The 15,905-nt window shown below is 57.1% G+C and overlaps 3 protein-coding genes across 3 annotated transcripts; 2 read left to right on the top strand and 1 right to left on the bottom strand.

Annotated features, from left to right (window-relative positions):
* The first annotated feature begins 1,043 nt into the window (after positions 1-1,043).
* On the top strand, positions 1,044-5,799 carry PLK3 (polo-like kinase 3). The gene is made up of 15 exons (XM_012648925.1): positions 1,044-1,253; positions 1,420-1,527; positions 1,616-1,732; positions 1,875-2,004; positions 2,090-2,177; positions 2,964-3,059; positions 3,162-3,360; positions 3,465-3,588; positions 3,794-3,885; positions 4,127-4,220; positions 4,357-4,440; positions 4,537-4,699; positions 4,850-4,979; positions 5,131-5,244; positions 5,358-5,799. Exons 1-15 carry the CDS (start codon positions 1,044-1,046, stop codon positions 5,547-5,549), a joined length of 1,941 nt encoding a protein of 646 aa, XP_012504379.1. The 3' UTR covers positions 5,550-5,799.
* Positions 5,800-5,812: 13 nt separating this feature from the next.
* Positions 5,813-6,559, bottom strand: TCTEX1D4 (Tctex1 domain containing 4). The gene has a single exon (XM_012648924.1). It carries the CDS (start codon positions 6,556-6,558, stop codon positions 5,899-5,901), a length of 660 nt encoding a protein of 219 aa, XP_012504378.1. The 5' UTR covers position 6,559; the 3' UTR covers positions 5,813-5,898.
* A 1,787-nt stretch (positions 6,560-8,346) lies between these two features.
* BTBD19 (BTB (POZ) domain containing 19) lies at positions 8,347-14,206 on the top strand. The gene is made up of 8 exons (XM_012648931.1): positions 8,347-8,517; positions 9,754-9,967; positions 10,095-10,148; positions 11,829-11,888; positions 12,463-12,531; positions 12,606-12,737; positions 12,838-12,963; positions 13,095-14,206. Exons 1-8 carry the CDS (start codon positions 8,432-8,434, stop codon positions 13,227-13,229), a joined length of 876 nt encoding a protein of 291 aa, XP_012504385.1. The 5' UTR covers positions 8,347-8,431; the 3' UTR covers positions 13,230-14,206.
* The last annotated feature ends 1,699 nt before the right edge of the window (positions 14,207-15,905 follow it).

The following is a 15,905-nucleotide window of genomic DNA, read 5'->3' as shown; positions in this document are numbered from 1 at the left end:
GGCAGGAGGATGGCCCACTGCATTCTACCCAGGGCAACAGAATGAGACTCTGTCTCAAAAAAAAGAAAGAATCCACCTCTGTCTCAGGCCCTGGGAAAGGTGGGCATTGAGCAGGGGTCTAGGGGTGCAGATGGTCGCGGGACTAGCTGCCCAGTGGCCCATCGCCAGCATTTGAGCAATTCCCATTCTTCACTTTCTGGTCTTCTGGCTGCTGACCAAGACGGTACTTTCACAGGAAGGGAATATGGGACCCCGCAGGAACCGGAGATCTGTTCCTCAAGAGTGTAGAAGTGCACAGCGGAAGATGTGGCCTGGCGCATGGTGAAAGCCTAGAATACCAAGCTCCGTTTGACTGCCACATTCAGCAGGGCAACCCACTGGCCGGGCTCGGGACTGTGCCATTCCTTCCAGGCCCTACAGGGGGCAGCACTGGGCTGGGCCTGGGGGCTCCGGCGAAGGGCGTGGGAAGCACGCGGTCCACACGCTTAAAAGGGAGTGTTGGTGACACGCCCGGGCAAAAGCGAGCGCCGCCCCTGCCTCTCCCCTCCGGTCTGGAACGCTGATCATCTAGTTGCTGGGGAGACGTCCCAGATGTCCGAACCCACCCGGATTTCAGCCCACGCCCCAAAGGATGGGGAATGAAAGAGGCTCCTATTAGCGGGACTCACAGTTACCAAGAAGGGCTGCGGGAGGGGACAGGGAGCAGTTGGCCCCTGCGTCCGGGTCGCACCTACATGGTGATGAGCACTATGGCTGTCTTTAAGGCGCGACCAGAGGGCGGGGCCTCGAAGTGCATTAGGTAAGAGGAGGAGCTTCTGGGTGACGAAAGGCCTGGGAAGGGGCGTGGCCCCTTCGTGACTCGCCGCCAGGAAAGGGGAGGGACTCCAGTGACGCGTCGCGGGGAGGGGGCAGGCGTTCATTGATAAAAACGCCGGGCTCCCTCGGGCGCGAGCGCAGCGTACCAAATCCAGGCAGTGCCACGCGCGGCCGGGGCCGGGAGGAACCGAGAACAAGCGGGGCCCGCGCTGCGACGCGCCGCCCGCATGGAGCCCGCCGCCAGCTTCCTGTCCCCGCGCCCCTTCCCGCGAGCGGCTGCCCCGCCCGCGCCCCCCGCCGGGCCCGGACCACCTCCGAATGCCTTGCCGGGACCTGAGCTGGAGATGCTGGCCGGGCCGCCCGCGCCAGACCCTGGCCGCCTCATTACCGACCCGCGCAGCGGCCGCACCTACTTCAAAGGCCGCTTGTTGGGCAAGGTGGGCCGGGGGCGTCTGGGGGTGGTGCTGGCGGGGGCGGAGGGGGGCCGCCCCACTTCTCTTCCGGCGTCGGGCCTGTTGGGGGCGCTTGACCTGAGCGCGGGGACGTCTGCGGCCCAGACCCGCCCTCCCCTGGAGCGCCCAGCCTGATGCCCCCACCTCACAGGGGGGCTTCGCCCGCTGCTACGAAGCCACTGACACAGAGACCGGCAGCGCCTACGCTGTCAAAGTCATCCCGCAGAGCCGCGTCGCCAAGCCGCATCAGCGCGAGAAGGTGGGTCCAGGCCTAGCGGAGGAGGGGTGGGGTGGGGATGGTGGCGCGGGAACCCTGGGAGGATGGCAATCCCTGGCCTTCATCGCAGATCCTAAACGAGATTGAACTGCACCGAGACCTGCAGCACCGCCACATCGTGCGTTTTTCGCACCACTTTGAGGATGCTGACAACATATACATTTTTCTGGAGCTCTGCAGCCGAAAGGTGAGGATGGTGGTATGGGCAGGGATGGGGGTCAGGGAGAGAAGGGAGTCTTAAGACCCAAAGCTGGGGCCCTCAGCGGGCACAGATGGAGGGGGAGGGTCAGGGAGGGCCGACCAGGGGCTGAGGCAGTGCCTCTCTGCAGTCCCTGGCCCACATCTGGAAGGCCCGGCACACCTTGTTGGAGCCCGAGGTGCGCTACTACCTGCGGCAGATCCTTTCTGGCCTCAAGTACTTGCACCAGCGGGGCATCCTGCACCGGGACCTCAAGCTGGGTGAGAGTCCTGGGCCAGCAGGGTGGGGGGTTGGGGAGGGAGGGAGGAAGGACTCTGACACACCTACCTTTCTGCCCGCTTCTAGGAAACTTTTTCATCACTGAGAACATGGAACTGAAGGTGGGGGATTTTGGGCTGGCAGCCCGGTTGGAGCCCCCGGAGCAGAGGAAGAAGTGAGTGTTTGAGGAGAGGGTTGGCCACAGTCTGTGCATGACAGTGTGTGTGTATGTGCGAGGCAAGGTGACCGCCTGATGTGTGCACGTGATAAGTGGGGAAGGGATGTTGGATGTATGGATGTGTGAAGGTGCAGGTGGCAGCCTGGGTTACTGGGACTGGTGGAGAGGGTGAGGGTCCTGTAGGTGTGTGACACAGATGGGGAGGTGACCTTGAGTCCCTGATGGGGGGTGGAAGGATCCTTGGAGGTGTATGACTGACCCTGTGTGAAGGGGGAAGGGGACATAGTGCGTGTGTGTGGCAGACTGGAAGTATGTCAGTGGTGGGACGAGATACCCTGTGTGTGTAAGAAGACCCTCCCTGCTGTGGCCACTGTGCTGGGTGTGTATGACACAGATAGCATGTGTGGCAGATGAGTGTTTATGGGGGATATGACAGCTGGTGTTGTGTGTGTGGCACAGACTGTGGGAGGTGACAGCCTGATACGTGCCTGACAGACGAGAGTGGGGGAAGGGATCAGCAATGGACTCTGTTGACCCTGGAGGAGGGGGCTGGGCTGGGGGTCAGGGCCTCCCCCATCCCGAAGAGCAGCTGAGCAGCTGGGCCAGGCAGGTGGGTGGGGACTCAGCTGCCATCCCCAGCATCCATTGTCCCAGGACAAGCAGGAGCTCTCTAGCCTTTGGTGACAGGCAGCTGCTTTGTCTGGACTCACAGCAGGGGGAAGGGAGAGGGGCTGCTGGGCTGGGTCTGAGCCTTCCCCTCTCCTCCTCCCTACCACCTTCCAGGACCATCTGTGGCACCCCCAACTATGTGGCTCCAGAAGTGCTCCTGAGACAGGGCCATGGCCCTGAGGCAGATGTGTGGTCACTGGGCTGTGTCATGTGAGTCCCTGAGTCCTGGGTCCTGGGTCGGCAGCAGAAAAGTGGTGGGTGTGTGGGGGCATACCCTCCACTTACTCCTGACCCCTCATTCCCGCCCCACAGGTACACGCTGCTCTGTGGGAGCCCCCCCTTTGAGACGGCTGACCTGAAGGAGACGTACCGCTGCATCAAGCAGGTTCACTACACACTGCCTGCCAGCCTCTCGCTGCCCGCCCGGCAGCTCCTGGCTGCCATCCTTCGGGCCTCACCCCGAGATCGCCCGTCTATTGACCAGATCCTGCGCCATGACTTCTTTACCAAGGTATGTGGCTCCAGTCTGCATATTCCCAGGGGACTGAATTCCCAGGTGACAGGTCCCCTGGAACCTCAGCCTCTCTTCTCTGTTCATGGGGCTCCCTTCCCCAGGGCTACACCCCCGATCGGCTCCCTGTCAGCAGCTGTGTGACAGTACCAGACCTGACACCCCGCAACCCGGCTAAGAGTCTGTTTGCCAAAGTTACCAAGACCCTCTTCGGCAGGAAGAAGAAGAGTGAGTCTGGGGTGTCAGTGGGTGAGGGTGCAGAGCCACAGAGTGGCTCGTTACATGCATTTCGGGGGCGGGAGAGCGTGGGAGCCTGTGAACTCCTGGGCAGAGTGTGTGTTATATGGGCACTTGGGAAGGCCTCTATGTCATCCCTGTGGGTAGCAGTGGGGCTGGGCAGGATACTGAGGGTCTTGTCACCCCTCATCCCCAGGTAAGAACCATTCCGAGGAGCGGGACGAGGTCTCCTGTTTGGTGAGCGGCCTCATGCACACGTCCATTGGCCATCACGATGCCAGGCCCGAGGTGAGGTGCTCACATGGGCACTGTTCCCCTGACTCACCCCCACCCTAGCAGCTGAGGGAAGCCGCTGATAAAAGAGGGTGGTGAAGCATCCAGCCTCGTGGTGGCCTAATTGGCTGTGTCTCATTAACCAGGCACAGCTGACCTGGGGTGCCCCGGGAGCCAGGGCAGGGCTGAGCTGTGGACTCTCAAGGATTTGGATTTCGGGGCCTGGCTCACTTCCTTTCCCTTCCCAACCCCCTAGGCTCCAGCAGCTTCTGGTCCAGCCCCTGTCAGCCTGGTAGACACAGCACCTGAGGACAGCTCACCCCGTGGGACACTGGCAAGCAGTGGAGATGGTGAGGAGCCAGGGAGGATGACAGGTGCTAGAGGTTGCTGGGACTGAGACCAGGGGCCAGAGGGAAGGAGCAGGCAGGAGACCTGGCCTGGGTCCTGGGGGCTAATGTTTAAATCTCAATGCCCTGCTCCCTTCAGGGTTTGAAGAAGGTCTCACTGTGGCCACAGTGGTGGAGTCAGCCCTCTGTGCTCTGAGAAACTGTGTGGCTTTCATGCCCCCAGGTAAGGCTGGGTTCTGGTGCATGTAAATGGTGGTGGTGGCAGCTCTGTGGCTGGGAGACTAGGAGCAGGGCCTCACTCTCTCCTCTCCCATAACAGCGGAACAGAACCCGGCTCCCCTGGCCCAGCCAGAACCTCTGGTATGGGTCAGCAAGTGGGTTGACTACTCCAACAAGTTTGGCTTTGGGTATCAACTGTCCAGCCGCCGTGTAGCTGTGCTCTTCAATGATGGTACACACATGGCCCTGTCGGCCAATAGAAAGTAAGTGCTATTATGGGGTACCTGGCATTCAGGCTATTATACCCATCAGGGCTGCACCTTGGCGCATGCCCCTGGGCTCAGGGGCCTGCGGTTTCTCAGGAGAGGGGTGTTGGTGCAGGGCTCCCTCTGACCTCTGTTTCCCCCTTCCAGGACTGTGCACTACAATCCCACCAGCACAAAGCACTTCTCCTTCTCTGTGGGTGCTGTGCCCCGGGCCCTGCAGCCTCAGCTAGGCATCCTGCGCTATTTCGCCTCCTACATGGAGCAGCACCTCATGAAGGTGTGAGGGGTGGGGTGGGGCACTTGTAAGGACTAACACATCCTGACCCCTTCCGATTCCCCTTTGGTGGTGGTGGGGCTCAAAGCTAGAGGCTAAGGGAGGTGTCAGTGGGGAGGGGTCTGACCAGTTTCCCACCTGCCCCTGCTCCCAGGGTGGAGATCTGCCCAGTGTGGAAGAGGTGGAGGTGCCTGCCCCGCCCTTGCTGCTGCAGTGGGTCAAGACGGATCAGGCCCTACTCATGCTGTTTAGTGATGGTACCGTCCAGGTAAAAGCCTGTCCTGGAGTTGATGGGGAAGGTCTGGGAGGAGGCCCAGGGTGCTGGGGAAGAAACTGGGCCTGGGGCATAGGCCCTGATCACTGTCACCCTCCTGTGCACAGGTGAACTTCTACGGGGACCACACCAAGCTGATCCTCAGTGGCTGGGAGCCCCTCCTTGTGACTTTTGTGGCCCGAAATCGCAGTGCTTATACTTACCTCGCTTCCCACCTTCGGCAGCTAGGCTGCTCCCCAGACCTGCGGCAGCGACTCCGCTATGCTCTGCGCCTACTCCGGGACCGCAGCCCAGCCTAGGCCCCCCAACCTGTAGGGCAGGCTGCAACCCAAGCCCTCTGGCCTGAGGCCTGTACCTGCAAGGCTCTGGCCTTTGCCTTTGTGGCCCTCCCCGTCCCTTTGGTGCCTCACTGGGGGCTTTGGGCTGAATACCCCAGGGAATCAGGGACCAGCTTTACTGGAGTTGGGGGTGGCCTGTCTGTCCTCTGTCGCCTACCCTCTCTCCAAGACAAGCCTGAGCCTTAGCTCCCAGTTAGGGGGCGTTATTTATGGACCACTTTTATTTATTGTCAGACATTTATTTATTGGGATGTGATCCCCAGGGAGGCCTCCTGGGATAATAAACCGTTTTGTAGACTTGGAGGCCTGCTCACTCACAGTAGAGCCCATGGACCGTGGCTACCGCGAAAAGCGAGGCGTTGGTGTAGGTAGCCGAGGCCAGCCCGTCGGTCGCAGCGTCCCAGAGCGCGCGGCTGACCACGTGCACGCCCTGGCCGGCGCGCGGCCCCAGCACCACGTTGCACACCAGCTTGTAGCGCGGCGGGCTGAGCTCTCGCAGGCGCACACGCACCTGCTCGCAGAGCTCGCGCGCCAGCCGCCCGGCCTCGGCGCCCGAGTAGCACGTGTTGCACAGCCCCGCGGCTAGCGCCGCTTCCAGAGCACGCTGTGCGCGCGCAGCCTCCCAACGCTGCGCAGGCGCCGGCTCCGTGCAGTACGAGGGTGCCACCCGACGGGCGGGCGCCAGGGGCAACCCAGAGAAACTGACCCGCGAGGCTAGAGGGGGCCCAGGGCCCAGGGATGGTCGCCGACCCCCAGGGCCCGCGCCTGGCCCGGCCAGCGAGTTGCGGCGGGAGAAGGAGGCAGCCAGACCCAGCACGGAGCCACGGCGGGAGGCCGGGCCCAGACCTGCGGGTCGGGCCTCATCAATGCTGGGCAGGCGGCCTCGGGGCCTCATTGGTGGTAGTTTCGGCCCGGGGTCTTTGGCAGTCTCCTCCTCCTGGCGTCCTGGGGGCAGAGGCCTGCCAGCCATAGACCTGTCGGCTGGAAGACTCACATTTAGACAGGGTGGCCTTCACTGGCCGTCTCCTACCCTACCCAGTCTCTTGGTCGGTGATGTCAAGGGTTATTACCCGCTACCCACTTCTTACCTGTGTTTTTGGAACAAGTATATCAAGTAGTCCGGGGCTGCCTGGGTTGCTAGATACTTAGAGAGCTAAAGGCTGTTAGGGACATAAGCAGGGGAAGGGATGCGGCTCAGACTGTGATCCTGAGCTAGTCCCTGCCCCGCTGAGCTCCACTTTCCCTCGGGCACTGGTTAGCTCGGTCAGCTCTACACTTCCTTTTCTCCCTTCCACCTGACTTCACGAGCAGGAGGGGAGATGTAGCTGGCCTCTGCCTCAGCCTGGACTATGTGAGTGGTGCGCTAACTGCTAACCAGGAGGGATGGACAGATCTAACTTTTTCAGCCCCACAGATCCTTCTATCCCTAGGGTATCGAATCCAGTCATCTTCCACACTAATCTGCTCTAAGGTGGCTGGCACAAAGATCTCTCCTTCAACTGGCTGAGGCTGGAAGTAGGTGACTCATGAAGCTCCTTCTGCCTTCTGCTTTTGGCTTCTGACCCCACCTCTCCAGAATCAGTCCTGGGATGGCTGCCCTCTTCTCCCGAAACTCCCTAAGGCACCTGAGTCACCTGCAACCTTTGGCCTTCGATCTGTCTCCCGGCTGGCTCCTCAGCCCTTGCCCAGCTGGCCTGGCGGTGGGAAGGGAAGGGCCTGTGTTGTGGGGTTGCCATGGGTTGCTGGGGCAAGTACTCCTTCCTCCCAGGGTCCTTCCCTGCAGTCCAGCTCCGGCTTAACCTTAGAGTGTTACTACTGTGAGCACGTGCTGAGTGTGGGGTGCTGGGATATGGGGGAGAGACCTTGAGGCTGCGGGGGTGGCTGCTCTGGATCCAGGAATCAGGCCCACAGGAAGAGCACGTCAGGGCTCTATCTTCTCCCCTTCAGCCTCAACAAGGACAAACATTTCCGCTCCAGGCGCTGAGCTAGGGTGGGGCTTGGATGACTTCCTTGGTTCAGGGCTGTGTGCGGGGGAGGGGAGGCTCATTGGCTTGCCTGGTGGAAGCCAGGCCTGACGCAGTGGTGACTTGGTGGTGAACCCAAGTCCGGTCCCCTGACCCTTGCTGATCCAAGTGCCCTGAGGCTTGTCCCCAGCTGGCCACACCTCTAGTGTGCCCTCCCCACTTCCACCCTCTGTTGCATTTCAGGGATGCCAGAGGCTGTAACATCTCTGTCGGAGCTGACAACTCCTCACCTGACCCGGCTTCTGGGAGGGATGGTACTGTCCCCTTCCATACAAGGGCGGTCTGGGCCCTGGAAACCATCCCTGGGGGTGAGGATTTTCCTGTGTAATGAGGGTTCCCCAGGCCTAGCTAACCTGATCCTGCTGTGTGTCTGTGGAGGAGAGAAGGGTTAGGAGGGCAGGGAGTTTGAACAATGAGGCCAGGGCAGGCAACTGGCTGGAGTCCGACTGCACTTAGGGTCCCTCTGAGGGCTCAGCTTTCCCTGGGCCTGCAAGGGAGATGGGCGGGGCCTCTTCTCCGCCTTGCTCCAGTTTCCATGGAAACCCACAGGCTTCCCACCCCGGGGCTGGCGCGGGCAGGCTCCCAGCCGGGCGGCATCCGCCAGCCTCTCTTCCCCACCACAGGCCGCTCCAGCCCGGGTTCCTCCTGGCCCCTCCCCAGGCCCGTTCCTATTCCGGAGTCCCTGGCCTCTGATGCCCTCTTCCTTCAGGAACCTGGGCCTCCTGAGCTCCTGCCCCTCCGCCCCTGCGTCTCGGGCCTTTCTATTCTCTCCAGCTCTAGGGCCGGGCCAGGCCTCCTAGGCCGCTCTCTCCCCCACCCATGGAGGGCCCAGGACTGGTGGTGCGCGGCGAGGCTGCGCCCTTTTCCACAGCACTCCGAAGCCTCGTCAACAACCCCCGGTACAGGTGAGGGGGCCGTCTGCGGGTTGTCCCGGCGGGCTCTATTGGCCACGTGATGCTGAGGAGGCCCTGGGGGAAGAAGAGGTGGCAGTTAGAACCTGCCTTCCTCCCTGGTGGACTCAGTCTGTGGGGAAGTGAAGTGGAGACAGTGGCTTCTGGTCACGAGGTGTCCATGGTGTCCTGAGAACTAGAAGTGGGGGCAGTGGGGGTGAGAGCCTGGAGCTGCTGTGTGAGCTCAGGCAAAGTGCCCCCCTTCTCTGCATCTCAGGGGCTGCTGGCAGAAGAGAAAGATCCTCAGCCCCTTGGATCCTCAGAGGTGGGAGGTGACGATTCTCCCTCCTCCCTCCTAACAGCTTGGTGTCCAGGCTCCCTCCTGGAAGAAGCAGAGGAGCAGATGCCCCTGTTCTGGGAACTGGGGGTTCACAGAGGAACAAAGCTCAAGGGACTGAGCCAGAGTCCCAGGCAGGAAGATGCTCGTGTCGTCTGAAATCAGGGATAGAGTTTACCGGGGGCAGGGTTGGTCGGGAGAGCCAGGATGAAGCTTTCTGTCCCCACTGTCTCAGAGCTAGGCTCCTCCCCCACAGTTGGTGACTCCTATAACCCTGCTTCTTTGGGGGTCCCAGTCTGTCCTGAGTAGTGTGAACCCAAGGTTTTGGACCTGGGACTGGGCGGCTCCAGGAAGCTCAGGCTTCACCTGCCTTCTATCAGAGGCCCCATTCAGAGGCCCACAGACTGGGGCCGGAAGTGATTGTGAATTTGGAAAATGTGGTCTGGCTTCGTGCTGGTGCATCACTGCCAAGTCTGTTTGCAAGTGCACACTCTGCACCCCACACCCCCACACCCTCCTGCCTGGAGGAGGGCTGAAAAAAGCTGAGTTTGCAGCCAGTGGAGGAGGAGCCAAGAGGTGCTTTCCTTCCCTCAAGACTCAGGCTGGGGAGGAGAGGGGTAGGTGGGATCAATCTTGCTTGTGTCAGCCTTGGTGCCCCTTCAGTGATCAAGCATAGCCACATCCTCTGAGACCTGAGGTTTAGAATAGGAAGTCACTTGCCTGCAGTACCATCTGGTGGAGCTGGGACTAGAATTCAGGCCTGCATGTCCCACACCTTCTGCTGGAAGTACTAAGCCCTGTGTCTTACATTATAGCTATAGGAAACCAAGGCTCAGAGTGGGCAAGGCAAAGCCCAAGGTGCACTCTAGACTTGGGCCTCCTCTGCCCTGGCTCTCTGCCCCTCTCTCCCACAGTGATGTTCGCTTTGTGGTCGGTCAAGAACGGCAGGAGGTATTTGCCCACCGGTGCTTGTTGGCCTGTAGATGCAGCTTCTTCCAGCGACTTCTGGGCTCAGAGCCGGGCCCCAGGGTGCCAAGTCCCGTGGTGCTAAGCACTGTGCCAGCTGAGGCCTTCCTGGCAGTGCTGGAGTTCCTGTACACCAACAGTGTTGAGCTGCACCGCCACTCTGTGAGCCCACTGAGCAGGGGCCTGGGTGGGAGAGGCTAGGGGTAAAAGAGGCAGGAGTTTGCCCATCATGCTGTGGGCTGCTGGGCAGGGGAAACTCCCTTCTGTTCCCCAACCGCCCACTCTGCAGGTGCTGGAGGTGCTGACGGCAGCTGTGGAGTATGGGCTGGAGGAACTGCGAGAGGTGGGTTTCTGTGCCAGGTCCCTGTCTCGTTTCCCTTGCCTCTCATGGGCCGCTTCCCACCCTGCTTCACACACACTCTGGCCTGGAGAGGAATGTGTGTCCACACAGGAGTATGGGTGTCTTTCTGTGTAAGCAGAGCATGTATGTGTGCCTATGTGCAAAAGGATTCTCGGGTGCCCTGTGTGCTGTGTGGGCAGCGGGGGTGCTTATGGCTGGCGCTGGAGATACAAGGATAAGTCAGCCTTGATCCCTGTTCTGATAGACACATGGAAACACTTAATAGGGTGGCATAAGAAGTGTGATAGGTGAAGGTGAATGATGCTGAGACTGTGTGGAGGGTCTCCCTAGTCCCACCACCAGGGAGAGGAGGAGAAGACTTCCTGGAAGAGGAAACATTCATGCTGGATCTGGTAGAACAAACAGGATTTTGTGGCCAGGTCTGGTGGGTCATGCCTGTAATCCTAGCACTTTGGGAGGCCAAGGTGGGAGGATTGTTTGAGGCCAGGAGTTCAAGACCAGCCTAAGCAACATAGCAAGGCCCCGTCTCTACAAAAAATTTTAAAACTTAGCCAGGTGTGGTGGTATGCACCAGTAGTCCCAGCTACTCAGGAGGCTAAGGCAGGAGGATCACTTGAGCCCAGGAGTTGGAGGTTGCAGTAAGCAATGATCACACCACTGTACTCGGCCTGGACAACAGAGTAAGACCCTCTCTCTTAAAAAAAAAATAGGATTTTGTTCAGAGGGGGAGTGGGAAGATGGCATTCTAGTCACAGAGGCACCAAAGGAGCTAGTGAGACATTTGGTGTGGCTGGACTAGGAATTGGGGTGTGAGGAGAGGGCAAGGTGAGACTAGAGAGGGTGCCCAGGCTGGTTCATGTAGGGCCTTCAAGCATTTGGACTTCTTTTAACTAGAGGGCAGTGGAGACTCAGTGAAGGTTTTGAGTAAGGGAATGAGGATTTGGTAGCTAAGGGAGAAGGGACTGGAAGAGATGGAAAGCACCTGCCAGTTCAGCCAGGAGGACAGTGCAGCAGTCAAGAGATGATGTGGCTCATGCCCGTAGTCCCAGCTACTCAGGAGGATGCTGAGGCAGGAGGATCACTTGAGGCCAGGAGTTTGAGACCAGCCTGAGCAATATAGCAAGACTCTGTCTCTAAAAGAAAAATTAAAAAAGAGATGATGCGTGGCCATGATGGGGGTGTGGGGGTGGGATTGGAAGCTCAAGAGAGACGTGGATGGCTCTGAAAGAGGAGCTAGAACTGGCAGAATCCAGTGTTTTTCTGGATGTGAGGATAAGAGAGATGTCATGGATGAAACTCTTCAAGTTTCTGGTAAAAACAGAAGTGTCCTGAGTCAGGAAGGGAACAAGTAGAGGAAGATAAGCATCCTGAAAGAAGGGGAGAGTGACGTTTTTGCATGGCTCTTATCTGGTCCTGTTAGTGGTGAATGTGCTAGAAGGTGAGTTGCTCGGCTTGGCTTTGCTCATCTCCAGTTCCTCTGAGCTTGCCTTCTCAGGCTCTGGCAATTCCCTGCCACCCCTGGCCTGGGAGGTCAGGATGGGCCTGGGGCTGCTAGGAGCCTGGGTGGCTCACTGTTCCAAGGCTGCTCACTGCTTCTGGGGCAGGACTGGGGTCTTGGAGCAGGGACACCTCTGCACAACCCACATTCATTTCTGTTTTCAGCTGTGCCTGGAGTTTGTGGTGAAGGTGCTGGATGTGGAGTTGGTTTGTGAGGCCCTGCAGGTGGGTGCTGCTGGCCACGCCTGGGAGGAGTCTGGCTTTCAGTATGTGAAATCGAGTTCCCAGGTGCCAGGAGCCTTGACCTCCAGACCTTGTCTGGCCTGGAACAACCTGAGTGTATGGGGTAGGGGTGGGGAGGGAGTGTCCAAGGATGTTTGTAGGATGAACTCAGTGCCCAGGATCCCTCAGATCTGGGATCTGGGGGACATCAGCAGGGTCAAGTGTGGGAGCAGGATTTGAAGAGTCTGGAGGTCTCTGCTGGTCTCTCAGGGCTGGGGAATGGTTCTCTGCTGGACTTGGGGAAGGGTGGAGTGTAGAGTTTAGAAGCCAAATCTAGGCCACAGAGTGGGGTTTGAAGGACATAGCACAGTCTCCTGTAACAAACAGCAGGTTGTTGAGTAAGTCCAACTACATGTACATGTGCGAATGGGGGCTTTCACTGGGTCTAGTTTCCTGGGAGGCCACAGGCCCTGTCAGCCTCCCCAGCTAGGGCTACGGTCAGGCTCACCGTGGTAGCCCCAGTGTGAAGGGCTGGGCTATGTGGCCTCTCAGTCTCCAATCCTCATTCTGCTCCCAGGTGGCTGTAACCTTTGGCCTGGGGCCGCTGCAGGAGTGTTGCATAGCCTTCATAGAGGCCCACAGCCAGGTACAGCTCATCTGCATACTCCTGACCCCACACCCCCCATTCTGCTCGTCCCTGACCCATACGCCGGCCCGCAGGAGGCGCTCCGGACCAGAGGTTTTCTGGAACTGTCGGCGCCCGCGCTGCTGCCCCTGCTGCGCAGCGACAAGCTCTGCGTGGACGAGGCTGAGCTGGTCCGGGCGGCCCGGAGCTGGGCGCGAGTGGGCGCGGTGAGCTGGGGCTGGGGGAGCGCGAGGGCGCTGAAGGAGGTGCAGGCTGCGGGAACCCGGCGAGCGGGCGGCGGCCTGGGCTCAGGGCTGGCGTTCGCAGGCGGTGCTGGAGCGGCCTGTGGCCCAGGTGGCGGCCCCGGTGGTGAGAGAGCTGAGACTGGCCTTGTTGGCTCCAGCAGAGCTGAGCGCCCTGGAAGAGCAGAACCGGAGGGAGCCGTTCATCCCGGTGCGGACGCGGGCAGATCCACTCAGCAGCGTGGGGTCAAGGCGCCGAGGGTGGGGAGGAGGAGGTGGGGGCGGCCCTTTCGGGGCGAGGGGGCACCACGGAAGTCCGCGGTGACCGGCCTTGCTCTGCAGGTGGAGCAGATCGTGGAGGCGTGGAAGTGTCACGCCCTTCAGAGAGGGCATGAGGCTCGGGGCGCTCCTTGTCGCCGTCGGAGAGGCACCCTGCCCCGGGAGCATCACCGCTTTCTGGACCTGCCCTTCAAATGACTCAACGCCAGGATTTCGAAGACTCCTGAGCCTGCCCTAAACTACACCTCCCGACGTGCTCGGCGCTCGGAGCAAGCTTCTGCTCCCGGCATGCCCCGCGAGCGGGGCGCCGGAAGGACTCTTCTCTGCCATGCGCAGCGCTCTGTGCGTGGGTTATAGGGCGGGGTCGAAATTCGAAATCAAGGTGTTTTTAGCTGCACGCCTTCACCGTGCGCGCTGACGCTGGACATTTTCGTTCACCGGTCTACTCTGATGACTCTCACATATCTATTCAGCTCAGCTCCCTCTTTAATTCCGGACCTGTCTCCTGGAGGTCACTCCTTGAGTGCCCCGCAAACACCCCAGTTTCAATGCAAAATTGAGCTTCCCTTCTTTTACCCAGCTGTGCCACCATCGTGTTTCTCATTTCCGAGGTTGCCCACGCCAGAAACCTGGATTGCATCCTTATCTCTCTTCCTCACACTTGTCTCAAGTGTGAGGTCGCCCTACCCTCTAAGAGACCTCTCTCTAGTTGGTTTAATTTTCCAAGCCACGGGTTCAGCCTATCCTGACATGTCTTGTTAGTCTTTCCGCCTTCACTCCATCGCACCCTCAGTCCATTTCCCACTCTTCAGCCCCACCTGAGATCTCTGTCCTACTTCCCTTATTAATTCCCCCAACATCCCTGTTGTCCTCCAGGACAAAATGCAATCTATTTCACTTTCAAGACAATCAAAACTACTAGTGGTTCCTAAATGCTAGCAACTCCTCTCAAACACTACCTTTACATAGATTCACTCATCCCAGAGGTATTAGTTCTCTAGCTCCAAATTCACTCTCTTGGTTATTGAAGACTCCTCTGCTCTCTCTAATTCATCTCATACATCTTGTCTTCCTGAGGACCTGAATCTCTCTGCAGAAAGATCCCTGGGGCCTAAAGAGGTGCCTTATTCATTTCTGCTTCCTCAGTCCCTGTCACATAATGAATGCTCTGTAAATGTTAAGTTAATGACTTTATTTCCTTATTTAAATGCCACTTTATTCCATAAAGAGTTTTAAGGGATCTGCAAAACAATATACCATCAATCTAAAATGAGAGACAGTTGACTGTTTAGAAGAAAATTAAGTTAGATTTCTATCTCAGGGACTTTATAAAAAAATACATTGCATATGGTTTAAAGATAGTTATTTGGCATTCTCCCACAGGAATGAAAATGTGGTTATCCAGTAGTACCATTGCATGGCAACATTGTTGGGAGAGTGAAAATTGAAAATAATCTATATGTCCATTAATAAAGGACTGGTTATATTAGCTATGGTATATTTCTACAACGATATGGAAAGATAGCCATGATCTTTGGTGAAATAAAGCACAGTGCAGAATAAGTACAGCGCGATTCCTTTTGTTAAAAGGAAAGATAGCATAGTGATTAAGTGTGTGTTTTTTGGAGCCAGGATGCTTGTGTTTGAATCCCAGCTCCACCACATAATGGCTTTGTTACTTGAGTTAGGATACTTAATTTTTATCTACCCCAGTTTCCTTATTTATAAAATGGAGGTAATAATAGAACCTATTTAGTAGGGTTGTTAGGAAGATGAAATTAGTTAATTTTGTAAAATACTTAGAACTGCAGCCAGGTGTGGTTGCTTATGCCTGTAATCCCAGCTACTTGAGAAGATCACTTTAAGCCAAGAGTTCAGGACCAGCCCGGGCAACATAGTGAGACCCCCGTCTCTACCAAAAAACAAACAAACAAAAAAAAAACACAAAAAAACCAAGAAGCAGAACTGTAGCTGGACAGATTAAACACTGTATATGTGTTTAGAAAATAAATACATTCATTTGTTCCTTAAGTATTCATCGAGTGCTTAGTGCCAAACATTGATTGAGGGTCATGGAATACATCAGAGAACAAGTCAAGTCTTTCCCAAGGAGCTTACATTCTAGAAGAAACATACAATAAACAAAGAAATAAATGTATGATATAATTTCAAGGAGTAGTTTGTGCTATCAAGAAAAGTAAGGCAGGCTAAAAAGATAGCGATTTGGTGGGAATGGGACTGTTGCACACAGCGTAGTGAGAGTGGGTCTCCCAGTAACATTTGACGAGATCTGTAGGGAGCCACGTGTCCTGGGGAAAGGCATTGGAGGGGTTTGCGTATGAGAGAATGGTATGTGTGGTTGGATTTATGTCTTTTTTTTTGGATGTTTATAGCAGCTTTATTTGTAATTGTTAAGACTTGGAAGCAACGAAGATGTCCTTCAGTAGGTGAATGAATCAATAAACTGGTACGTCCAGATAATGAAATATTGTTCAGTATTAGAAAGAAATGAGCTATCAATTCATGAAAAGACATGGAGGAAACTTAAATGCACATTACTAAGTGAAAGAAGCAAAACTGAAAAGGCTATATACTGTAAAAAAATATTTTGGCTGTTATGTGGAGGATTGGGATGGAGGGGGAAGGAGGGAGAGAGGACAAGAGTGGTTAGAAAGGTCTAAGGAGAAAAGTTAGGAGGCCATTTAAATAATTCAGCAAGAATGGGAGGAAAATCAGCTGGTTGCAGTGGCTAATGCCTGTAATCCCAGCACTTTGGGAGACTGAGGTGGAAGGATAGCTTGAACCCAGGAGATTGAGGTTGCAGTGAACTATGATGACACCACTGCACTCTAGGTCAGGCAACAGAGTTAGACC

The sequence above is a fragment of the Propithecus coquereli genome, unplaced genomic scaffold (assembly GCF_000956105.1).
Source record: "Propithecus coquereli isolate 6110/MARCELLA unplaced genomic scaffold, Pcoq_1.0 Scaffold299, whole genome shotgun sequence".
In the NCBI taxonomy this organism is placed as follows: Eukaryota; Metazoa; Chordata; class Mammalia; order Primates; family Indriidae; genus Propithecus; species Propithecus coquereli.
The sequence above is the reverse complement of the archived record's forward strand: the minus strand, read 5'-3'. Positions and strand labels throughout refer to the sequence as shown.

Excerpts from the sequence above, each read along its gene's own strand:
- PLK3 (XM_012648925.1), top strand. The coding sequence starts at position 1,044 with ATGGAGCCCGCCGCCAGCTTCCTGTCCCCGCGCCCCTTCCCGCGAGCG. Across the intron at positions 1,528-1,615 it reads AGCCGCATCAGCGCGAGAAG|ATCCTAAACGAGATTGAACT; the intron begins GTGGGTCCAGGC and ends CCTTCATCGCAG. Across the intron at positions 2,178-2,963 it reads CCCCCGGAGCAGAGGAAGAA|GACCATCTGTGGCACCCCCA; the intron begins GTGAGTGTTTGA and ends ACCACCTTCCAG.
- BTBD19 (XM_012648931.1), top strand. The coding sequence starts at position 8,432 with ATGGAGGGCCCAGGACTGGTGGTGCGCGGCGAGGCTGCGCCCTTTTCC. Across the intron at positions 9,968-10,094 it reads TTGAGCTGCACCGCCACTCT|GTGCTGGAGGTGCTGACGGC; the intron begins GTGAGCCCACTG and ends CCCACTCTGCAG. Across the intron at positions 10,149-11,828 it reads GGCTGGAGGAACTGCGAGAG|CTGTGCCTGGAGTTTGTGGT; the intron begins GTGGGTTTCTGT and ends TTCTGTTTTCAG.
- TCTEX1D4 (XM_012648924.1), bottom strand. The coding sequence starts at position 6,558 with ATGGCTGGCAGGCCTCTGCCCCCAGGACGCCAGGAGGAGGAGACTGCC.